At 40.6% G+C, this 26007-nt stretch overlaps 1 protein-coding gene across 2 annotated transcripts in view; it reads left to right on the top strand.

The window, feature by feature from the left end:
• The window catches only part of gstcd (glutathione S-transferase, C-terminal domain containing), a 444339-nt gene extending 420222 nt beyond the window's left edge, over positions 1-24117 (top strand). For both annotated transcript variants that reach the window (XM_060926471.1, XM_060926470.1), the window contains exon 12: positions 22897-24117. In XM_060926471.1, the coding sequence (XP_060782454.1) occupies positions 22897-23033 (137 nt within the window). In that variant the 3' untranslated portion in view covers positions 23034-24117. The remainder of the gene's footprint in view (positions 1-22896) is intronic.
• Positions 24118-26007: the final 1890 nt, after the last annotated feature.

The following is a 26007-nucleotide window of genomic DNA, read 5'->3' as shown; positions in this document are numbered from 1 at the left end:
CCTGCCAGAGAGCAGCAGGCTCATCAGGTGGTGTGTCCAGGGTGGTAGTGGTCACTTGCAATGTTCCTGGCTCTGGTGAGGCACCGAGAGCTGGCAGTGCCTTCCAGGGATCTTCTCAGCAGTCCTACCCACCCTCTGCAAAGCTCTCCTGTCTGTGGCTGAGCAGCTGGTGTACCGCACAGTGATGCAGTACGCCAGCACACTCTCGATGGTGAAGTGGTAGAAGGGCACCTCTTCCAGTCTGTTCATTTTGAGCACTCTGAAGAAGTAGAGTTGCTGCTGGGCCTTTTTCACCACCGCTGTCATGTTTCAGACCAGGAGACGTCCTCTAAGATGGAGGTTCCCAGAAATTGAAAGGAGGTGACCATCTCCACCCTGACCCCATTCAGGAGGCAGGTTCAGATTTGTGCCTCCTAAAGTCAATGACCATATCTTTGTTTTGTTTTTTTGGTGTTGGGTACCAAGTTGTTCCTGGTGCACCGCTCTGCTAGCCGCTGCACCTCGTCCCTGTAGGGCGACTAATCTCCTCTAGTTATGAGCCGCACCAGTGTCATCTGCAAACTTCATGATGGCGTCGGTGGGAGGGAGTGCAGTTGTAGGTGTACAGGAGTAGGCTGAGCACACAGCCCTGTGAACAGCCAGTGCTGGGTGTAAGAGTGGTAGAACTGTGAGGTCCAATTTTAATAGTCTGTGGGCGATCTGAAAGGAAGTTCTTAATCCAGGCACAGATGGAAAGGGGGAGGTCTAGGGTAGCCAGCTTGTCAACGAGTCAACGATCGGGCTTATTTTTACATGCAAATGCTTATTTTTACACCCAGTCGCTTGACATTTGAGCATCTTTAGGGCCGTTTACAATAATTTAGAAGTGATGTGTCCATGAGATCCACTAGCCTCAGAAAGTCATGTAGCATGTAGCTGGTGTCACGATTTGCACTCAGAGCATGAAATTTGAATCTAAAAAGAGAGTGAGGTGTCAGCACCCAGGGGCATTGTTTGTTTTTTCTTTTAAAATAAAATCTGTGCACAGTCTACAGGTCAAATATGAACAGTTGAACACTCAGACATGTCTTGTATGGATATTATCTGTCAGTATAAAGGAGTTTACTTTTTGGGGTTTTGTTAATCTTGAAGAAATCAGTCAATCATGTGGCAGCAGTGCTATGAATAAAATCAAGCAATTATATCAAACATCATTTCGGAAACTGCTGATATCCTAGGATTTTTACACTCAACAAAAGAATGGTGCGAAAAATAAAAAGATCAGCTGCGAGCTACTGCTCACTTACGTATCCCCCCGCTCTCGCTTACATCAGAACGCAAGCAATCGAAGTAACAGGACACTTATTATGAATGTTGACTTCAACAAATAATTAACCCTGAAACAAGTAAGTAAAGAGCAGTGTCTCTCCCCAGTGATTTCAAATAGCATCCTGCTAAACTGTCATTTTTAAATCGCATTTTGCTTCTTGAAACAACGTCAAAATCCACCCGATTGTATGTTTCGTAAATGCATTCAGTTGGTAAACAGGAAGTCAATGTGTGACAGACCTGAAAACGATATACACGGTATAGAACCCCAAGCTGAAGTTTGGTACCAAATATCAAGCAGTTGTGATTTGTAGTTGCTGAGAAAAGTGTTATGAAAATTTTGTAAATCCATCCTGCATGTTTCATAAATACATTCAGTCGGTAAACAGGGAGTTGATGTGCGACAGACCTGAAAATGGTATACACGGTATAGAACCCCAAGCTGAAGCTCAGTACCAAATATCAAGCAGTTGTGATTTGTAGTTGCTGAGAAAAGTGTTATGAAAATTTTGTAAATCCATCCTGCATGTTTCATAAATACATTCAGTCGGTAAACAGGGAGTTGATGTGCGACAGACCTGAAAATGGTATACACGGTATAGAACCCCAAGCTGAAGCTCAGTACCAAATATCAAGCAGTTGTGATTTGTAGTTGCTGAGAAAAGTGTTATGAAAATTTTGTAAATCCATCCTGCATGTTTCATAAATACATTCAGTCGGTAAACAGGGAGTTGATGTGCGACAGACCTGAAAATGGTATACACGGTATAGAACCCCAAGCTGAAGTTTGGTACCAAGTGGCTATGATTTGTGGTTGCTGAGAAAAAGGGTGTTTTGGATGGACGGATGGACAGACAGAGGTAAAAAAAAAACAGTATCCCCCCCTCTCTCGCTTATATCAGAATGCAAGCAATCAAAGGAATAGGACACTTATTATGAATGCTGACTTCAACAAATAATGAACCCTGAAACAAGTAAGTAAAGAGCAGTGTCTCTCCCCAGGGATTTCAAATAGCATCCTGGTAAACTCTCATTTTGAAATAGCATTTTGCTTCTTGAAATAGCATCAGAATCCACCCTATATGTTTTGTAAATACATTCAGTCAGTAAACAGGAAGTCGATGTGTGACAGACCTGAAAACCGTATACAAGGTATAGAACCCCAAGCTGAAGATTGGTACCAAGTGGCTATGATTTGTGGTTTCTGAGAAAAAGGGTGTTTCAGACGGATGGACGGACAGAGGTTAAAAAAAAAAAAAAACAGTATTCCCCCCCCAACCCCCCTTCAGAGCAGGGTTATAATAATAAAAAGTCTCATGAGCAGCAGTTCTGTTCTGTGACTGGAAATGTGGTGTTGTTGAGAAAGGTCAGATGAGGATGACTGGTTCAAGTTGACAGGAAGGCGAGATTTAACTCAAATAACCACTCTTTATATCTGTGGTGAGCAGAAAAGCATCTAAAAATGGATAACATGTCAGTCCATAAGGTGGATGTGCAGAAGAATAAATTAGGTTCCACTTCTGTCAGCTAAGATGATGAATCAGAAGCGACAGTGGGAACAGGCTGTCTGAAAGTGGACAGTTAAAAATTTGACAAAGACCAGGCGATTCGGATTCCTGCTTTTGGTTGAAAGGAGAGAAACCCACCCTGTGTCCGAAATCACTCCCTATTCACTATATAGGGCACTATATAGTGGGGACGCCATTTTGTAGTGCTGTCCGAAACCTTAGTGAGGATTATTTACGGTACCCCCTATATAGTGCACTCAAAGTATCCCACAATGCATCATGAAAAGTAGTGTACAACCAACGGTCACTAACCAAAGCAATATATCCCCATCATGCATTGCGGTCGTGCTGAAAGAAATCGAATTAAAAGTCTCAAATTTGATTTAATAAAAGGCAGCGGCAAAGAAGAAAATATTCAGCCTTGATTTAAAAAAACTGAAAGATGCAGGTACTTTGTGTTTATTAATGTGGGAAATACGCTCAGTATAATCTGGATTTATCACAAAAAACACATGCATGTATTTATTATTTTGAAAACCGACCAGCCGCCTGATCTGGCACGTTTTAATTGTGCGACAGTAATGACGTAAATAGCAGCGCGACGGAGTAGTGTCCGAAAGTGTTTTTTTTTTTTTTTCATTTTACCAATGAGCTCACAATATAGTCCCCTTCGCATGTTTGTAAACAAACCGACCGTTGCCAGGATGCGCGCGCAGCCTGGACCCAGAAACAATGGCGCTGCCCATAGACCGGCATCATGAGCTGTCAGATTATCCCAAACAATTGTCGTTACAAGATCGAGAATGCTACATAAATAAGTTAACTCTAACAAGTGGACATCGCCTACCGGATCCATATTTAATTAAAGAGTGGACGGACGATGTTAGTAAGTTCCCTGGTATACAATGGCCAGATATATACTCGTACCTTATTGACAAGACTTCAGTGTACACCCACGAAAAACTTCGTGCCTACAAGTCTTTAGACGCATATGATTATGTTATGTGCGGGCATGTACAACTCGATTAACAATGGGACATTCATATTCATTTTGTTTTAATCAAATTATGCCAGTGATGTGATGGCAATGTGGCTTTAGCTACAACAGCAAATACCAACACTAAACAGCAATTTGCAGGAGGTAATGGCATGAAAGGAATGATAGTGTAAAGAGTGCAGCTAAGAGAAATCAGAGCTGCGTAAAAAGCGAGAGGCAGAGAGCAGAAATGAAACTGAACGGGGTGGGAGCTAGGTTAGAGCAGTCAACGTAAGTTGGCATTTAGAGTGAGGGCACACAATTTTACCTTTCTATCCTTGCTTTAAAATTGTGATTTTCGGCATACACAAATAATGATGGCACAAAATCTGGACTGCTTGAGTCAAGCGAGACCTCTCCTACAAACAAAATTGCATGCAAAGCTAAGTTAACATGCTAACAATATTCATTACATTGTGTAACTATGACCCAGCTAATCAGACAAACGTTACCAAAGTATTTTGCTACATCAATAAACGAAGACTAGAAAGAATAAAAAAAGAAAGATTTAATAAATAGCCTGATCTTACCTGTGATGAAGTGGGCGCTGCAAACCCGCGCATTTTTGATGGTGCTTTCATCCCAGTCTACACGTTTGATGGCTTGTAGCCATAGACGTCGGTGATTTTTTTTGGAATGGGTGAGATCCTGCTGGAATTCTGAACATTTTAACCCCATCACTGCTACGATTCTGATACCCGACAACACAACAACTAGGCATTTCTGAGTCTTTTTTTGGGTCCAGGCTGCGCGCGCAATTTCCGCTTACGTATGAATGATGTTTACTGCGAAGGGGTCTATAGTCCTCAATATAGTAATTCCCTATAAAGTGAGTAGGGAGGAGTGAACGAGTGAGCGATTTTGGACACAGGGCCAGTGTTGTCTTCTGCTGTTGTACCCCATCCGCCTCAAGTTTCAGCCTGTTGTGAGCCATTCCACCGAATCGGTGCCATTTCCATCCCTAGAAAATTATATGTATAAATGCACATAAAAATGTACTTTAAAATACATTTCCTTATTACGCAGAATGTCCTTCACATTGATCTGATTTTCAAATTTAAAATATATAATTGTAAGGATTAATAAAAACTACCTAAAACACTGAAAAATAGCATGTGTTACCTGTCCCCGCACTCTAACTTCATACTTAACTATGAAATATTATGATTAAAATCCTTCAGAAACAGTATTTCTTTTGCACTGTTGTGTGACTCCATATCCTGTCCATGGTTTAAATATATTTTTTTCATAAGAAATCCACAATATCTTAGCTAAAATACACATTTTAATCATGTCCCTGGGTTTTCACTCAGTCCTGTTACCCAAACATATTACCCCATCTGACAAATTTGGAACATTCCATAAATCACATGCTCAACAGGAAGTTACATCAGTTGTGTCTTCAGAAGGCCATGGGAAGACCAAAAGTTAGTTCTCTCATTTACTTTTCTGTATATTTGATGATTTTTTAACTTTGACTGATAAGGTCAATGTCAACATACTGTCCTGTTACTTAAATTATTTCTTAGATGATATTTGTTTATTTTAAAAATACAGATTTTTGGTAAATCACTAGAATGTGCTAAGTGTGGTCATGCTATTAGCGATGACGCCATGTGGCTTAATTCCATGTATTAGCTAATCTTAGGCTAAAAACTCAGTGCTGTTACTTTCAGAGTTTTGGTAACAGGACTGAAAAAAATGTAGCCATCTTTGACTTCCAAACCTTGTAACGTAGCCTGAGGTTGACCAATACACATTTTGAATAGTTGTGTTATTATAATCAGTGTTGAAAAAATATAACAAATTAAGTTTAATTTGGGAGTGGTACAACAAGCAAATGGCACCTGTTTGGTGGAATGTCCCTTGTGCACTCTGAGATGCTTCTCTGCTTTGTGTATGTGCCATAATTACACCTCTTAGAAGCCAGAGTTCAGAAGTGAGCCCCCCCCCTTTATATTTCAATACCTGTAAGCATATCATTAACAGGAAAATTGTAAACAATATTTAACAGTTATTCCACAAAATCGAGTTGTACATGAGCTGATAGCCGATGAGGCGAGTAGCACCAAGTCGGCTGTAAGCCATGTATGACAAGATTGAGTGGAATAACTGTTTTATTCGATCCACATTCACTGGATTTTGAGAAATGAAGCATTTTTTATTTTTATTTTTTGCAAATTCGATAAATAAAAACTTTATACAAAATGTCCAATAAAATAATTTCCACTTAAAATGTAAACAAACCGGCAAAATGACAGTAGCAATTTGTGAAAAATGCTATAATAATAATAATTCTTGAAAAATAAAAAAAGATACGTTCTTACCATCAAATACTTTTATTCCATATTTTGTTGCCTTTTTTGGGGGGGTTGTTCTTTTTCTTTAGTTTTTTTTTTTTTTGGCGGTTGCCAAATCAACTTAAAGGTGTATTTACTGCCACCAACTGGGCTGGAGTGTGGAACAGGAGATATTGGGAGGAAGGGGGGGGGTGGACTATATTCTTTTAGCTATTTCTGTTTCTTTTAAATACTTGATAATTTCTGGGGTTTTGTTTTCGAGTAGTTTTTATTTTGTCCTCGGTTGATTCAGTAACACGCTCCACCATTTTGTTTTTCTCTACTCATGGTGTATGAGCTGATAGCCTAGTAATAGAGTAGCCAATCAAAGCGCACGATTGCTCATATCCAGTGAATATGGATAGAATAAAATGGTTTAGTCGATGTCTTAACTTCCCTCTCTACTGAACGATGTGCTCATGCACATTTCAGTTAAAATAAACACGGTCGCATCACGGAATTAGTTTTCTGTGAATTTTTCTAACCCCAGTTTCAACCCAATATAAAGTGTGTGTGTGAGAGAATATTAGTGAAGAGCAGATCAGGCCAGAGCGAGGCAGCATCACTTAGTCTCCCGCTATGACGACTCTCCATCACACTGTGCTGCTGCCTCATTGCGCTGAAGAGCTCTCGTTCAGATTGGATGATCCGTCATTCCTGCCTCCCATGTTCATCCTTTGCAGCTGCCAGAGTGATACACTATCCTACTCTTCAGACACACACACACACACACACACACACACACACACAAAGCATCTTCTCTGGTGTCGGTACAAAACCTGTTTTATTTTTATTACAGCTGCATTAGGCTGATCTGCTGTAACATCTCTATAACTACTGATATAACACTGGATTGTGTTATAAGTTAAATACTGATTCAGAAGGTTAGTGCTGCGACATGTAACCAGAAGTGCTAACATCTACAATTTAACCATCACTCATTCATGGCGGCCTCAGCTGAGTCGCACGCCTACATCCCCAATCCTGTCAATCAGCCATGCAGTTGCCTAGCTCAGCAGTACTGGCTGCGCCCACATCCCTATTCAGAGTGTCGATAAAGGTTGCAGGGGGATGGTCTCGACTTCTGCAACCGTAGAGAGGCTCCCACAACACAAGCTCACCAGCAGGCAGATTCTTGTACCTGAAGCAGTGGCCTGCAAGCCCAAGTCTCCTCCAGGCCACCATGTCAGAAATTCTGGCGAGGGTATCATCTAAATCTTCATTTGGTACATAGCTCTGCCAGCTGATGTTCAGAGCCGCATGTAACATTCGAGTGTAGGAGCCATCAAGAGATCTTTCTAAGGTAGAGGTAAGGGACCAGCATTTGCATCCATACAGGAGGACAGACTCGATGTTGGCCACAAAGAGCCTCTGCTTCAGCTCGCGACAGACACTTGATTTCCAGATCTTACTCATATCATTCAGTGCCTGCCAGGCTAGTGCCTTGCGGACTTTGATAGCCTGCTCAGTTAAATTAACCCACAAACCTAGATACTTGAAATTGTCTCCTTCATCAAGCACTGTCCCATTGCTTGTAGAGAGAGGTGCTGGAGATGTAACACTGCAAGACATCACCTTGGTCTTCTTGTCATTTAGAACAGGCCCGATGTGATTACACTCTCAACGCTAGCAAGCAATGTCTGTGCCTGTTGGACATCATTAGATAGAAACGTGATATCGTCAGCGCAGTCCAAGTCCGTGATTACCTTTTCCAGGTGTCTATGAGAGCGTCTAGGCGTTAATGTAAACCCGAGGTCAGGTTCTGTGCCACAAATAGCCTTCCAAAGAGCATAATCAAGCACTATCACAATAAGAAAAGGGCCGAGAGTACCATATCTCCCTGCAGCACACCCGCTGTAATTTCAAATTCCTTGGTATCACCATTTGGGGTCACAACCTTTGCTTAGGTACCTGTGTACATCGCTTCGATTGCCGTTAGTTATTGCCTCAATGGAATAGTCATAGCATGTATGACTTTTGACTGCTTTCTATAGTAATACAGGAGACACCTGACAAGTCCACTTTTTATTTATTTATTTATTTATTTATTTTTTAAGATAAAGCAGTAATCAGACGAAACATAGAATTTGTTCAGCAGAAAAACCAATTCACAGAAGGGGAAAGGGCATGGCATGTGTAAGATACAAGTTTGCTTCTGGTCGGCGAAACTTTCGCTATGCACCGACTTTATCGAGGTGAACTCTGACCTCTGAATTCATGAGCTTTGGTTTTGTGCACCAATAGAAAACAATGGAGTAACTGCTTATTACATCACCCTCACTGTTTTCTTATTGTTGCTTGGTAAAAATGACGTCTCTTAAACCGATATGTTGTAGGGCTTGTGTGTTGTTGTTTTTTTTTGTGTATTATATGGGCACGTGTGTTTTACCGGGAAATTCACCACTCGTATTTTTCATATGAGCTACATCCAGGACATGGAGAACCAAAACCATGACATAAATCTCTCTATGTGACTCGTGAGGAAATCGATGAATGGTTTTGATAAATTTGGGTACTTTTTGTTCGTGATTGTATCTATATAATAAAAAGAAAATCACACATTGACTTGAAGATATGAAGTTTATCTTCTCATGTTGAAAAACTCGTATTTTTCATACGAAATACATCACAGATCTGAGTGACATTTTTCTCAATATTTCAGTCTGATGACGTCACTCCTAGCGTTGTCAAAATGGTGAACTGGTTCAAAATTAAAATTATTCTGTTTTTGGGAGGGGGGGGTTGGATGTGTTCATATAATTACCTGTTACCTACAGTAATTATTTTGGTCTTCCTTTTTTCCTTTTCCCTTCCAGTGCCCAGGTCATTGCCACGTTACAATCATTGTCACGATCTTGTCTGAGAATATGGCCAATCATCTTCCATCTGCGAAGTTTCACCTCATCGCTCAGTGGTTTCATGCTTGCTCGCGCTAATAACTCATCCATACATATGTGATCTTGTCAGCGAATGCAGAAGATCCTTCTCAAGCATTTGTTGCTAAAAATGTTAGCTACCCTCTTGTCTCCTTTATTCATCGTCCATGTTTTGCATCCATACAGCAAGACGGGCAACACAAGCATCTTGTAAAGCCTTAACTTTGTTTTTCTAGAGATGTTGTTAGAGCTCCAAATTCTCTTCAGTCTGACAAATGCCCCTCTTGCTTTTGAAAGTCTGTTTCTGAGATCCTTCGTTCCACCTCCTTCTTTGCAAACTTTAGCGCCCAAATATGTGAACTCCTCAATATCCTGCCCACCAATTGTTCTCTTCCTGATTCTTTGCATTTATTCTCAACACTTTTGTCTTTTCCAGATTTATCTTAAGTCCCACCTTTCTGGCTTCTTCATCTAATATCATAGTTTTTTCTTGAATGTGTTGCTTAGTAGAGGAGAGCAGAACTATGTCGTCGGCAAAATCCAAATCGTCAAGCTTTGATGTAAACTTCCACCTTATACTGTTCTCACCTTGACTGATGGTTCTTCTCATTACCCAGTCCATTACAATCAAGAACAAAAATCCTGACATGTTACAGCCTTGTTTGACTCTGGTCTTTATGTCAAACCAGTCTCCCGTTTCCCTCTGATCTTCTACAGCACACTTGAAATCTTCAGAGAACAATTTCACTATTCGCACGATCTTCTCAGGGATTCCATATTTCTACCTGATTACCCACAAGCTTTCACGATGGATAGAATCGAAAGCCTTTCAAAGTCTATAAAGTTGATATATAGGGTTGCTTGCCATTCATTCACTTGTTCTAAGATATTCTTCAAGATGAAGATTTGATCCACTGTTCCACTTCCTCTTCTATAACCTGCCTGTTCCTTCCTCAGTGCCTTATCAACTCCGTTTCTTATTCTATCAATTACAATTCTCCCCAGTATCTTACCAACAATCGACACTAGGGTGATGCCTCTATAATTCTTGCACTCTTTTAGATTTCCTTATAATATACTACCCGGTGATCCCCGGGTTTTGCAAAATTCTGGGTTGCCCCCAGACTGCCATGTCAAATTTGGTGAAGATCCGTCGAGAAATGGTGATGTTAACCCAAGACAAACAAAAATCCAAACATCCACCACCCAGGTTCCACCAGGGAGCCATTGCGGCCCAAATATGAAATTTCTGAGTTCTGCCAAATTGTGGCTATCTCTTGTACCTACGTGCCAAGTTTCGTGAAGATCTGTTGAGAGTTTGTGTTGATGAATGTACCATGAAAGGCATTGAGGGAGGGGGTAGGTGGATGTTGTGCCTCCCAGGGACCTCCCTGGGGCCTGTACATGAATTTTGTTTATATCTGAAAAATTCCGGGTCATTCCTGGACCTACTTGCAAAATTTGGTGGAAATCCATCGAGAAATGGCGACGTTAGCTCAAGACAAACAAGCAAACTTTGCCGCTTATTATATACAGTAGATGTCCATATAATATAAAGAACATTACACGGTGGCATGAATATATGAAGTTTATCTTCTCATGTTGAAAAATATTTCACTTGTTCGCTTGACTCACTCATGAATATATTCAACACTTGAAGATAAACTTCATATCTTGGTGCAACCGTGTAATATCATACATTTAGCATATGACCCGTATGGACCCGCACATGCTCTTAATAAAACCATTGGGAAAAGTCATGTGACTGGGCAGATACCGATTTTTGAATCTGGTCTGGAAAAGGCCATATGTGGCCCCGGACCCATTTCCTTTGCTTTTGCCATTTTCATTCTGCTCTGAATTGTTACCTTGAAAAATGAGCAACACAAGTGAGCATAGTGAAAGTGAATTTTATTATCCAGATGATTTATCAGACACGGACCTATTCGAACAAGCTGAAATTGTTGAAGAGAATGAAAAAAAGGTACTTTCGAGCAAAGAAATTCATTTGTTTATACAAGGACAGCAACAAGAAAACACTGTAAAAAAAAACAAGTATGACATGAATGTTTTCAAAAGATTTCTTGCTAAATTTAAGGAGGAAAGCGACATAAGTCATCGTCTCGAAGGAGCTAGACAGCTTGCTATGTAGGTTCTTTGTACAAGCGAAGAAAAAAGGAAATTTAGACTATGAACCTGATACTTTGTCTTCCTTTTTGTAAAGTACAGTGGTGGTTGAAAGTTTGTGAACCCTTTAGAATTTTCTATATTTCTGCATAAATATGACCTAAAAGATCGTCAGATTTTCACTCAAGTCCTAAAAGTAGATAAAGAGAACCCAGTTAAACAAATGAGACAAAAATATTATACTTGCTCATTTATTTATTGAGGAAAATGATCCAATATTACATATCTGTGAGTGGCAAAAGTATGTGAACCTTTGCTTTCAGTATCTGGTGTGACCCCCTTTGTGCAGCAATAACTGCAACTAAACGTTTCTGGTAATCGTTGATCAGTCCTGCACACCGGCTTGGAGGAATTTTAGCCCATTCCTCCGTACAGAACAGCTTCAACTCTGGGATGTTGGTGGGTTTCCTCACATGAACTGCTCGCTTCAGGTCCTTCCACAACATTTCCATTGGATTAAGGTCAGGACTTTGACTTGGCCATTCCAAAACATGAACTTTATTCTTCTTTAACCATTCTTTGGTAGAACGACTTGTGTGCTTAGGGTCATTGTCTTGCTGCATGACCCACCTTCTCTTGAGATTCAGTTCATGGACAGATGTCCTGACATTTTCCTTTAGAATTCGCTGGTATAATTCAGAATTCATTGTTCCATCAATGATGGCAAGCCATCCTGGCCCAGATGCAGCAAAACAGTCCCAAACCATGATACTACCACCACCATGTTTCACAGATGGGATAAGGTTCTTATGCTGGAATGCAGTGTTTTCCTTTCTCCAAACATAACGCTTCTTGTTTAAACCAAAAAGTTCTATTTTGGTCTCATCCATCCACAAAACATTTTTCCAATAGCCTTCTGGCTTGTCCACATGATCTTTAGCAAACTGCAGATGAGCAGCAGTGTTCTTTTTGGAGAGCAGTGGCTTTCTCCTTGCAACCCTGCCATGCACACCATTGTTGTTCAGTGTTCTCCTGATGGTAGACTCATGAACATTAACATTAGCCAATGTGAGACAGGCCATCAGTTGCTTAGAAGTTACCCTGGGGTCCTTTGTGACCTTGCCAACTATTGCACGCCTTGCTCTTGGAGTGATCTTTGTTGGTCGACCACTCCTGGGGAGGGTAACAATGGTCTTGAATTTCCTCCATTTGTACACAGTCTGTCTGACTGTGGATTGGTGGAGTCCAAACTCTTTAGAGATGGCTTTGTAACCTTTTCCAGCTTGATGAGCATCAACATCAATGCTCTTTCTGAGGTCCTCAGAAATCTCCTTTGTTCGTGCCATGATACACTTCCACAAACGTGTTGTGAAGATCAGACTTTGATAGATCCCTGTTCTTTAAATAAAACAGGGTGCCCACTCACACCTGATTGTCATCCCATTGATTGAAAACACCTGACTCTAATTTCACCTTCAAATTAACTGTTAATCCTAGAGATTCACATACTTTTAATTTTTCTGTTTCTGGTTGAGAGTACGCCATGCGTATTCTGGCTGCTGCTTCTCACCAGAGCTTTTTATTTGTATTTTATTTTCTCTTTTGTTTTTCTTTTTGTGTTTGTGTAGTTTGATGTTTGTTTTTGTTTGAGTGTTTTGTCCGCCAGTTGTGGTGTAACTCCGGACCCAGTCTTGGGTGTTTGTTCCCTCCAGGCCTTGGTTCACCGTGGGTGATGCCTGTGCTCCTCGCTATGGACTGCAGTGAGCTCGTTGCTCATTTTAACATCGTGGTTGTCCAGCTCTCTGTGCAGTGGTGCTTTAATGCTTGGCGTGATGTTCCAAGCGATGTTGCTCAGTGGCGTTGCGGTGGCTGTGCAGGCAGTTTGGGACATACCTGCACTCTGCATGGTGGTGCGTCTGTGCTCACTTTGTGGATCCATGGCTTGGTGTTCCGAGTGATGTTGCCCGGCGGCTATGCTGGCGGTGTGGGACTTGTTTTCATGTGCCTTTTGGTAGGACTGTGGCTGCTACACCATTGGAATGACATCCTGACCTTTATTTGGTGGACTTTTTTTCTTTTTTTTTTGGTTTTCCTATAATTGTAAAGCAACCTTGGGTTTTGAGAAAGGCACTATATAAATTAAACATATTATTATTATTATTATTATTATTATTTTACCACTCACAGATATGTAATATTGGATCAATTTCCTCAATAAATAAATGACCAAGTATAATATTTTTGTCTCATTTGTTTAACTGGGTTCTCTTTATCTACTTTTAGGACTTGTGTGAAAATCTGATGTTTTAATTCATATTTATGCAGAAATATAGAAAATTCTAAAGGGTTCACAAACTTTCAAGCACCACTGTATTCAACGCTACCCTCACAACAACAACAGTAAGATAAGCATCCTGAAAGACAAAGACTTTAAAAAGTCCAGGGAAGTCCTGAAGTCCAAATGCAGAGACCTCAGAAAAAAAAATGGAAAAGGCAACAAACCAAATGCCACAGAAGCCTTGACTGGTGGAGATATTGATTGTATTTTTGAAGAAAACAATTTTGGTGTGCACAATCCCAAAGTGTTGGTTAAAAAAGGTCATATGGGGGTGTCGTGGCTCAGGTGGATAAGGCGCCATACCATAAATCCGGGGACCCGGGTTCGATTCCGACCCGAGGTCATTTCCCGATCCCCCCCCGTCTCCCTCTCCTGCTCATTTCCTGTCTCTACACCGTCCTATCCAATAAAGGTGAAAAAAGCCCAAAAAAAATCTTTAAAAAAAAAAAAAAGGTCATATGATAAAATGCTTATTGACTGAGTTAGGTCGGGCCGGACAGGAAAATATTTGCCTCTTGGTCATTTGTACGGACCTAGCGCAGTCAGGTCAGGTCATAAACCTTCTACTGGTAACCATGTAATCCAGTACCACCTGTACATGGTTGGGTCATAGGCGACTAAACCGGCAACCCTACCAGGTTTTCCTGGTGAGGAGGGTGGCTAAGCACCCTGCAGGACGAAAAACAAGACCTGTCAAAGGGCAGATGAATTCGTCAGAGTCAACGGCCACTTAGCAACGTAACTAAGGTGCCCTGTGGGATCACCTCAAATGGGCAGTGACACGTTACAGAGTACAAGTCCCCGGCCAACCACTGCAGTGATGGGAACAGCAGCAGCTGTCTTGGCATGTCCTTGTCCTATTGCACCAAACCCAATCACCGAGAGAGTGACATTAGTAACTTGCAAAAGCTAGTATCACTTAAACTCTTTGCAAGGAGCTTATCTGTAAATGTCAAGAAATCGAAGTTTACATACCGGCTCGGTCGTCGCCCAGGATAAAAAGGACTGCGCTGAAAGCTCTTCGTTCTGGGTCTCAGTGAAAAGTCAGCTAGGACAAAAAGAGTTAAATCTTGACCCCTGGCCCTCCTTAGTGGCGGATGGTTCATCATGGAGACGTCGTACTTCAGACTTCTTCCACACAGATTAGTCAGTCTTTGTTGGTCATCGACAGACAGCATTAGAGAGAGAGTACATACGGTATATATCTGCGATTTCTCGATGGATTTTCAGCAAATTTGGCAAGTAGGTCTGGGGATGACCCGGAATTTTGCAGATGTAAACAAAATTCATGTACGGGCATGAAGTCCCTGGGGGGCACAACATCCACCAACTCCCGCCCTCAATGCCTTTCACGTTACATTTATCAACACAAACTCTCGACAGATCTTCACTTAACTTGGCACGCAGGTACAGGAGACACAATTTGGCAGAACTCAGAAAATCCATATTTGGGCCCCAGGGGGTGGTGGATGTTTGAATTTTTGTTTGTCTTGGGTTAACATCACCATTTCTCGACAGATCTTCACCAGATTTGACACGGAAGTCTGGGGGCAACCCATAATTTTGCAAAACCCAGGCATCGCCGGGTAACCTGCTAGTGTGTGTGTATATAAAAAGCACAAAACAATAACCACATCAAAATTATGCAACAATAATCACATAGAATTGCACAATAATCAGATTGAAATTGTGCATAACAACCATCACATCAAAATTACACAGCAATAATCACGTAAAAATTACACATAATTATCACAACAGAAATGAACACGTTATTGTTATAATGCATGTAGAATTCATGTTTGACCTCATACAGGGACTGAAACACACCTTTTATTTGTTTATTCATTCATTCATTTACTTGTTTGTTCGATTGTCAGTTCATTCATTCATTTGTTCATTTTCATTAAGCTCTCTATCTTGGTACAGATTGTGGTGGAACCTATCCCGGGAACACTGTGTGCAAGGCAGAAATACACCCTGGATCAGATACCGGTCCATCTCACACACACACACACACACACATTCACACCTAATGGCAATTTAGCGTAGCCAATCCATAGGAAACCCACAAGGACACATGGAAAATGTACAGCGAAACTCAACATGGAGAGTAAATTAAGGTCAGGATCAAACCTGCGACCCTGGAGCTGTATTTATTTATTTATTTATTTGATGTGCATTCAGCCATTTTAGGTCCTCCAAGCAAACAGAATGCATAAAGTTACCTCTTATCCTCTGCAAAATCCTGTGTCTTTGCTTAAAACAAGATGATGTTAACTGAGCTTTTTTACCGTATTTGTCATGCCGTAGCATCTGTTTAGTTTGTCTTACGCAACACTCGTTCACTTCGATATGACGTCATGTGAACTGGAACATTGTGTTATTTTGTAGAAGAAATTATTATTAGTCAGAAAGCTAATGTTTGCTCGTTAAAGTCGTTTGCTCTTTCCTGTAAACCAGTGACCTTTCCCGGTCTCTGATAGATTCACAAAACTTTCAATGTGTTTACCTCCTGTTTTTCTTTTCCTTTTTTAATGCCCTGCCATTTAGACCGTGTAATAATCTGCTGTGTGATGAAGGCAGCTGGAAAAAGCTCTGAGTAATTCCAGAGAGTGAGTTGAATTAGTCTGAATTAGCCAGAAGTGCCTTTTTTTTTCAAGATCTACTCAGAAAAGTAGAATTGCTCCAAATAAAACAGTTTTATGAGGATAATAATAATAATAATAATAATAATAATAATAATAATAATAATAATAATAATAATGTATTTCAAAATAGAGGGTAGATTAAAGGAATGGACAATTATGATATCTAGAAAAATAATGTGATAAATGTGATTGATTATAGGTGCTAACCCTGATAGCATGTCTCACGCCCTCTCGCAGATGTGTGTATCACAAAGTGCTGGACGTAGCAAATCTATTCTAGCGTAACTGTATTTTCCATAGTGACATGAAAACATTGTTCCTTTTAAATCCAGCAGCTTCTAAGAAGTGAATGTGGTTTATTGACTGAGTAGTGGAGAAAAACACAACATCCTTTCAATTACTAAATGTATTTTTAAATGTTTTTAACCAAATGGATTAGTTTGGAGAAAATTTCAAAGGCTTCAAATCATGTTTTCAAAGAAATATTTTCCATTAGATGGAATGGTTCAGTGCAATTTTCCCTCAGATGAGGCTGCATCAAAAAAAAAAAAAAAAAACAGTTGAGAGGTTTTTTTATTAGTATTATTTGAACAAACGGCAACAAAACATATATGGGTAGTTCTTCGGTAACGGAATTACATTCACAGCAAAATGTGGTAATTATTTTAGTTGCAGTACTCAATATAAATACTATATGGAGTATCGTTTAACCCTAAAAAAGCACAGAAAAATTTGCTGTTTAACTCTGAATGCAAAATCTTTTATGAGGAAAGAAAGGTCAGTAATGGAATTACGTCAGAAGAAAATTAGTGTTCATTTCTTAAAATTCAAACCAAGATTTCTCTGAAGCGACATTGCTCTAATTGGGGTGATGGTTTTTATCCCCCGCTGGCCGAAAGGGGATTATGTTGTGGCGATGTCTGTCTGTCCATCCGTCCATCCCAGGAAAGGTAGGGGAGAGTGGGGAGGAGTGAGCGATGGGGAGAAGTGAACCACTTAAAATTTTTCTAAATTTAGCCAGGGTTTATCCCAGTTAACTTGTCATATGAAGTCACCAGGGAATTCCCCTCACTTCAACCCACAGTGGATGGAAGCCTGGCACCCTGCTCACAATAGGAGAACAAAAGTCTAAAATTCAAGGTAGTAAGTAAATATTTCACTTAACATGTTTTTTCATCCTATTGTCTAATAAACCAAGATAACAATCACATTGTTGTTGTTGTTTATTAGGCATGTACTATGGTATTGTGTGATGACATAACCTGGGCCACATCCTTCCGTTCAAATGTAGGTCGACATCAGAAGCAATGGCGGGTCGTTTTGGGAGGAGTGAGCCACACAGTGCATGGGAGGAGTGAGCCTAGGCCCACTCCTCCCTTAACTAATCTTGTGTCATGGTGATACATTACCGTACTAATACTTTTACATGTAATTAAGGTATGAGGCTATAATCCACAGATTACCAATAATCCTACCAACCCTTACCATTATTAAATCTCTTCTCTCCGGGCAACAATATTGCCTGTTAATCAAGATCAAATTTTCTCTAAACTATCACCCAAAATTGAAACGCTGTTAATTTGATTGTGATGGGATTTCCTTGCATTTCAGTCACTCCCAAAAGGTACCATGCCATTCCAGTACAAGAAAAAGAGGGAAAAGTTTGGATCAACGCCAGCTGCTGACATGTTACGGGCTACAAAACGTGTTCTTGAAGGATCTGAAAGTATCCGTGCTGTTGCAAAGCAAACCGGTATACCACGTGCTACCCTCAGACGCTATGTAGACAATGCTAGAAAAAATGGCCTGGAGGAAGCAAGAATGGCACCAAACTACAAAAATGTTAAGATTTTAGATTTTTTTGATATCTTTACTGTTTTACAAGTTTTACAGTCTGATTTGTTTTTTTTTTAATACGTTTCATTTGTTACAGTTCAAATAAAAGTTTGTATTTCATGACAAATGTCATTTGTTCATGATTTCAAGCCAGTGGTCCAGTCCTCCCCATGGGGTGGTTCACACCTCCCTTAGATCAGGAGGAGTGAGCCATAAAATTAACAGGCTTTTTCTCCCATCTGTAGAACTGATGGTTGCACGATTAGTTGTACAACTTGGTTCGTGTTGCAACTACTCTGAATACCTTTCATTTGCATAGGATCATTTTAACTTCGGCCCTTTTATTTTGGCTAGGGGTCCAAAAATAAAAAAAGCGGCTCACTCCTCCCCACTCTCCCCTACCCACCTTCTGAAATCAACTTCTCTCACAATTTTTGGAGGAATTTCACAAAACTTGACAGAATTCTTTGTTATATGTTGGTAATACGCATATTGCAATTTCTTTCAATTTAGTCACATTTTCCCAGAGTTATGGCCCAGTTGCCAGCAGGGGATATTGTGTTCTCAGAGTACTCTTGTTAAATATTGTTTTCAGTACATTTTGCCTTGGATTCCATACTTTAGCAAGATCACTGAGCTGACAAGTTAAGGCAATCTTAATAATTTCGTAATTTTGACCTCTCTGCTGAAGAATTGCCTGTATCTACAGTTGCAGCCAGAAATTTAAACACATGAACATGACTGTCATGGCAATATTGCGCTTTCAGACAAACAAAGTGATTTGTTTGAACTTTTCTTTTTCTGTGGTAGGATTATTGTACATCATACATCCTTAATGGGGGGGACAAGAATTTGGTGCCCAAGTTTTAATTTATTTGGGGGTTACTGAAATCAACACAGGGTCAAAATTATACATACAGCACACCAAATATTTGGTTAAATACCCCTTAGCAAGTTTCACTTTGACCAGATGCTTTTTGTAGCCATCAAGAAGCTTCTGGCAGAATTCTGGTTGGATATTTGACCTCATTTCTTGGTAGAATTGATAGAGTTCAGTTAAATTTGTGTGTTTCCTGGCACGGTCCTGACTTTTAAGCACAGTCCACATATTTTTGGTAGGGTGGCCAATTCCCTCCCACCAGACAGGTTTCCCCTATCAGACATCAGCTACCAACTAGGTAGGCCGAAGGCTATCATGTGCTTCCTCCACATCTTTTCAAATTGCTGCTTATTTTGTATTCTTGGCATTTCTCCCAGGCATGGATGGTTGTGGCATTATCAGGATTTGACCTATCAGTGTCCAGATGATAAGGCAAATACTTTTCTTTTGCGCCACTCAGGAGCCAGGACTTGTTTCAAGCTTAATGTTGGCCTGCTTTATCCATTCCACAACCAGCTTTGAATGTATATTTGGGGTCATTGTCCTATTGGAACACCCAATAGTATCCAAGTTTCTGATGGTTTGAGGTTATGCTGAAGAATTATGAGAGAGTCCTCCTCCATCATTATTCCATCCACTTTGTGCAATGCACCAGGTCCAGTGGCAGTAAAACGGCCCCAGAGCATGATGCTACCACCACCATGCTTAACAGTTGGTACAGTGTTTCTCTGTACCTCTGGTCATTGTGGCCAAACAGCCCAATCTTTGTCTCATCTGGCCATAGAACTTTCCTCCAGCAGGCATTTTCTTTGTCCATGTGGTCAGGTCAAACTTTTGTCAAGAATGAAGGTGTTGATTTTGGAGCAGTGTTGATCTTGGACAACAGCCTCTCAGTCCATGGTGATGTATAACTTGTTTGACTGTAGATGATGTTCAAGCAGCTTCCAGTTCAGTAGCATGTGCCCTGTGTAACTATCTGAACCAATTTTCTCTCAGCTGAGGATGACAATTTGGGCATTCTTCCAGCAAAGTCGCTTGGCAAAGTGGCTCCATTGAAAGCCTAATATTGCTATGACATTCATGTCCATATATGTAAACTTCTGACTGCAACTGTACATATACCAATATTAAGGAAAAGGATCAATGACCGCTGTTTTAGCATCTCTCCAGTAAAAGATCCAGTTTAAGATTTTCTTTTTTTAAAGCCCTTCATGGATTTCTTCCTTCGTCCATCACTAATAACATCCGCTGAGTGGCAGAACATCATCCATTGAGTGGCAGTTCATTAGCCTGGACCTTTTCCAATTTTCACCTGTCCAGTTTTGGTTAGCTTGTGCCCATTGTAGCCTCAGATTCTTATTTATGACTGAGAGAGGTGAAAACTGATGTGTTTTTTTGCTGTTGTAGCCCATTCGTCTCAACGTTCAACATGTGCTATTGAGGTTCAACTCTCTACAGCTGTAAAGAGTGGTTATTTGAGTTACTGTAGCTTTCCTGTCAACTCAAACCAATCTGACCATTCTTCTCTGACCCAGAGAACTGCCTCATACTGGATGTTTGGTTTTTTTCCCTTGTAAACTCGAGACTGGTGTGTGTATGCGTGAGAGAGATAACTGCATGAATGAGTGGGTGTACAGGTCTTCCAAATTAAAGTAGCTGGTGGGTATGGTTACTACTTACTATTCACTGCCTTGGTTGATAGACAACTAAGGTCCTCCTTCTGTTGTGAAAGCTCAGGTTTGGTGCATAATTTCAAACCAGTTCTTCGCATTTCAACAGCCAAAGAACTGGCTCCTGGACAGGAAAACAGGTTCCAGAACAGCATCAAAACTTTGCTGGTTTAGAACCAAGACCTGCTTACGTCAGAGGCTGGGGGTTGTGACTAACAAGGCCAGCTAAAAGTTAAAAGACCACTATTTAAAAAAATAAAAAGAGCTAGTGTAGCGTCTAGTCTGACTAATCCAAAGGAGAAAACAAAAAAGAGACGATGTCGTCCACCATTGTCATTGTTGTGCTTGGCGCTAGTGGAGTTAGAGTGATAGGATAATGGTGGTAGCACCAGCGCTAGCAGCAGGGCGAGTGACTGGGGAAAGCAGACGTGTACAATGACTTAATGGCATGGCTCAGATGGGTTCTTAAAAGGTTTGCAAGTTGAACCAGCACTGAACCAGAACTAGCACCTGGTTCACATTGGCAGAAAGGGGGTAATAGTCTCCTTCTGACAAAGCATAATGAGCAAGATAAACTGGTATCTGTCATCTACTGATCCACACGTCTCTATGGATGGTGCCTGGTTTGTGGCTGAGACATCCACAGCCAGCCTAAAACAAGAAAGACATATTTGATATAACCTGAGAACTAGTCAAGTTTATTTGTATAGCGCTTTTAACAACAGACATTTGTCGCAAAGCAGCTTTACAGAAAAAAGGCTTTAAACATGAGCTAATTTTATCCCTAATTAATTTATTTATCCCTGATGAGCAAGCCTGAGGCGACGGTGGCGAGGAAAATCTCCCTCAGACGACACAAGGAAGAAACCTTGAGAGGAACCAGACTCAAAAGGGGAACCCATCCTCATCTGGGTGATAATAGATAGCGTGATTATAAATAACTCGCTTCTATAACTGTCTCGTATATAGTCACAAAGTACAACTGTGTAACCAGGAAATTCATTATTGTTTTAACATGAAGTTATAAACTGTTCATTGATGGAAACTTGAGTGCAAAACTGGTCATGAAAACCGCAGTCCTAAAGTCATCATGGCAATAGTGGTCCTCAGCCATTATAGCAAAACTGTAAGCCGTCTTCCAAGTGCGACTTTCGACTGTCTATATGGGGCCGTCCTACAAGATGAGACCCCAACCAAACGTAGGGCATCAGGATGGATCAGGCAGGTATGGAGAGCAGAAGAGGTCAGCATCATTGGTGTCTCAGGATCGGCATGTATTTCAACAGAGAGGACAGACAGGGTCTAGGCGAAAGCAAAACAAGGCCACGGTTCCTGTAGAAATCTAACAATTTGAGGGTCCTTGACTTGTCATTTTCCCATCTTTGTGTTAAAGGTGGGATAAACAATATCTTCTTCTTCTTTTGGCCACTCCTGATTAGGGGTCGCCACAGCGGATCTTTCGTCTCCATTGCTCCCTGTTTTCTGCATCCTTCTCTACCACACCTGCCACTTTCATGTCCTCTCTCACCACATCCATGGATCTCCTCTTTGGCCTTCCTCGTTTTTGTGGGCCTGGCAGCTCCATCCTCAACATTCTCCTTCCAACATGCTCTGCATCTCTTCTCAGGATGTGCCCATACCATCTGTCTCATCATATTAAATAATATGAATATAAAAAATAATGTATTTAAAATTCATCTCATTATCTCTAGCTGCTTTATCCTGTTCTACAGGGTCGCAGGCAAGCTGGAGCCTATCCCAGCTGACTATGGGCAAAAGGCGGGGTACACCCTGGACAAGTCGCCAGGTCATCACAGGGCTGACACATAGACACAGACAACCATTCACACTCACATTCACACCTACGGTCAATTTAGAGTCACCAGTTAACCTAACCTGCATGTCTTTGGACTGTGGGGGAAACCGGAGCACCCAGAGGAAACCCACGCGGACACGGGGAGAACATGCAAACTCCACACAGAAAGGCCCTCGCCGGCCACGGGGCTCGAACCCGGACCTTCTTGCTGTGAGGCGACAGCGCTAACCACTACACCACCGTGCTGCCCCGTATTTAAAATTAAGTAGAAATAAATATCAAATTATATTATACATTGGACATGTTTATATGCAGGTTCACACCTGATATGCATTATACTGATTATTAATCACAAGATTATTTATTATATGAATGTCTAGACTTAATTAATTAAGAGGGCTGAATAATATATTTTAAGTCCCTTACACATGGCTCTGTAAATAATCTAGTGGGCTGATAGAGGGATATGTTTAGACAGCACTCTCATGACCGTTCTCTTTTCCGTCTCCAGGGAAACGCTGCATGGGCTTGGTTGACTTGGACCGCAGCTGGGCTGCTGAGACTCATGGTTACTCGGTGAAGGTGATAACCATGGAGCCTGAAAGCTGCTCCCCCAAGAACAACATGATAGTCGGCGTTCCCGCCTAGCATGTCCATCTGATGACTTTAACAGCTTGAATGCGGGATGTAGACTGGAGCCTTGAGGAACACCTGAGAATTAGCTGTGGTACTTCAGGAGCAAGTGTCAGCTCTGAGATGATGAGGATTTCTTGAGACCATTAAGTGTTCAAAGTGACTTTTTTAGAAATAACAATTTAATGTCTTTTTTTTTTTTAAATGATGTTATGAACTGCCAGTAATGGAATGTTTTACTCAGGATGTGAATCCATATTTGTGGACACATTCATTGTTTATTTTTAAGCTCATAACAATTTAACTACATTAAATGTGGAATGAAACATGATGTTCCAGCTGTACAGTTAGAGGAAAATAATCAATGACTGGGTGGTGTGATGGTTAGACCATTATTGTCCTCTAACAGCATGGCCCAAAGTGTTTTATTCCTCTTATTTGACTTGACATTGATTACAATTTTAAAAAAAATGCCATGTAATACTTTTTTAACCATTTAGAGTTACATTTAATGTTGTAGAAGCTTTGCCAATCAAGTTATTATTTGCATTATAACAGATGTTATTCTATCCACATTCTCTGGATATGAGCAATCACATGCTCTGATTGGCTACTCTACTACTAGGCTATCAGCTCATATCCCGTGAGTAGAGAAAAACAAAATGGCGGAGCATGTTGCCGAACCAAACGAGGACGAAATAAAAACTCTACTCGAAAACAAAAACCCCAAAACATACAAAAAAGCAACAAAATATGGAATAAAAGTATTTGATGGTAAGAATATATTTTGGTTATTTTTCAAGAATTATTATTATCGCATTATTCACAAATGGTGACTGTCATTTCGCCGGTTTGTTTACATTCTGAGCGGAAATTATTTTGTCAGACGTTTTGTATAAAGTTTTTATTTATCGAATTTGCAAAAAAGAAAAATGCTCCGTTTCTCAAAATCCAGTGAATGTAGATAGAATAAAATAGTTATTCCACTCAATCTCTTACATGGCTTAGAGCCAACTCGGTGCTACGCACTTTGTCGACTATCACCTCATGTACCACTCAATTTCATGGAATAACTATTGTAGTAATCTGTTGTACCCTCACCAGTCTGTCTTTTTTCTCTGTCTTGAAGTTAATAAGATTTGAAGTTCTTCTGTCCTGAAGACTCTCCCATGGTGGAAAACTTCCTGGCCATTACAAAGAGCCGACACTGGAGATTCCAGTGTCTTGCAAAAGTATTCATCCCCCTTGGTGTTTGTCCTGTTTTGTCGCATTACAAACTGGAATTAACATGGATTTTTGGAGGATTAGCACCATTTGATTTACACAACATGCCTACAACTTTAAAGGTGCAAATTGTTTTTTTTATTATTATTATTATTATTATTATTGTGACACCAACAATAATTAAGATGGAAAAAAAAAAAAAACAGAAATCTGGAGTGTGTGTAGGTATTCACCCCCCAAAGTCAATACTTTGTAGAGCAACCTTTTGCTCCAATTACAGCTACAAGTCTCTTGGGGTACGTCTCTATTAGCTTAGCACATCTAGCCACTGGGATTTTTGCCCATTCCTCAAGGCAAAACTGCTCCAACTCCTTCAAGTTAGATGGGTTGCGTTGGTGTACAGCAATCTTCAAGTTATGCCACAGATTCTCAATTGGATTGAGGTCTGGGCTTTGATTAGGCCATTCGAAGACATTTAAATGTTTCCCTTTAAACCACTCCAGTGCAGCTTTAGCAGTATGTTTAGGGTCATTGTCCTGCTGGAAGGTGAACCTTTGTTCCAGTCTCAAACCTCTGGCTGACTCAAACAGGTTTTCATCCAGAATTGTCCTGTATTTAGTGCCATCCATCTTTCCTTCAGTTCTGACCAGCTTTCCTGTCCCTGCAGATGAAAAACATCCCCACGGCATGATGCTGCCACCACCATGTTTCACTGTAGGAATGGTGTTCTCAGGGTGTTGGGTTTGCGCCACACATGGTGTTTCCCATGATGCCAAAAAGTTACATTTTAATCTCATTTGACCAGAGAATCTTCTTCCATGTGTTTGGGGAGGCTGCCACATGCTGTTGGGCAAACTCCAAATGTATTTATTTTTTTTCTTCTTTAAGCAACGGCTTCTTTCTGGCCACTCTTCCATAAAGCCCCACTCTGTGGGGTGTACAACTTAAAGTGGTCCTATGGACAGATACTCCCATCTCCGCTGTGGATCTTTGCAGCTCCTTCAGTGTTCTTTTTGGCGTCTTTGTTGCATCTCTGATTAATGCCCTCCTTGCCCGGTCTGTGAGTTTTGGTGGGCAGCCTTCTTTTGTCCGGTTTGTCGTGGTGCCATATTTTTTCCATTTTGCTATAATGGATTTAATGGTGCTCCCTGGGATATTCAAAGTTTGGGATATTTTTTTATACCCCAACCCTGATCTATACTTCTCCACCACTTTGTCTCTGACCTGTTTGAAGGCTCCTTGGTTTTCATGTTGCTTGCTTAGTAGTGTTGCAGAGTCAGGGTCCTTCCAGAACAGGTTGATTTATACAGACATCATGTGACAGGGGTTTCATATGAAAGAAGGGGAATACCTGTGCACACTCCAGATTTCTGTTTTTTCATCTTAATTATTGTTTGTGTCACAATGAAAAAACAAAAACAATGTGCACCTTTAAAGTGGTAGGCATATTGTGTAAATCAAATGGTGCTAACCCTCCAAAAATCCATTTTAATTCTAGTTTGTAATGCGACAAAACAGGACAAACACCAAGGGGGATGAATACTTTTGCAAGACACTGTACCTTCTGAAGCAAAACCACCAGTACTCAGAACAAGATGGTTCAGTCACTTTAATAAATTAAGAATCACTTCACATGATGTTTGCAAATGAGGCTTTATTGGATTGTGTAATGCCATTTTGCGCATTTTCCTCATTATAAGAAGAACAAAAGATGGTGTCTTGAAAGAACCAGTCCTGTCCCATCCCACATATTACGGATGTAAAA

This window comes from Neoarius graeffei, chromosome 7, assembly GCF_027579695.1.
Source record: "Neoarius graeffei isolate fNeoGra1 chromosome 7, fNeoGra1.pri, whole genome shotgun sequence".
NCBI classification, from domain to species: Eukaryota; Metazoa; Chordata; class Actinopteri; order Siluriformes; family Ariidae; genus Neoarius; species Neoarius graeffei.
The sequence above is the reverse complement of the archived record's forward strand: the minus strand, read 5'-3'. Positions and strand labels throughout refer to the sequence as shown.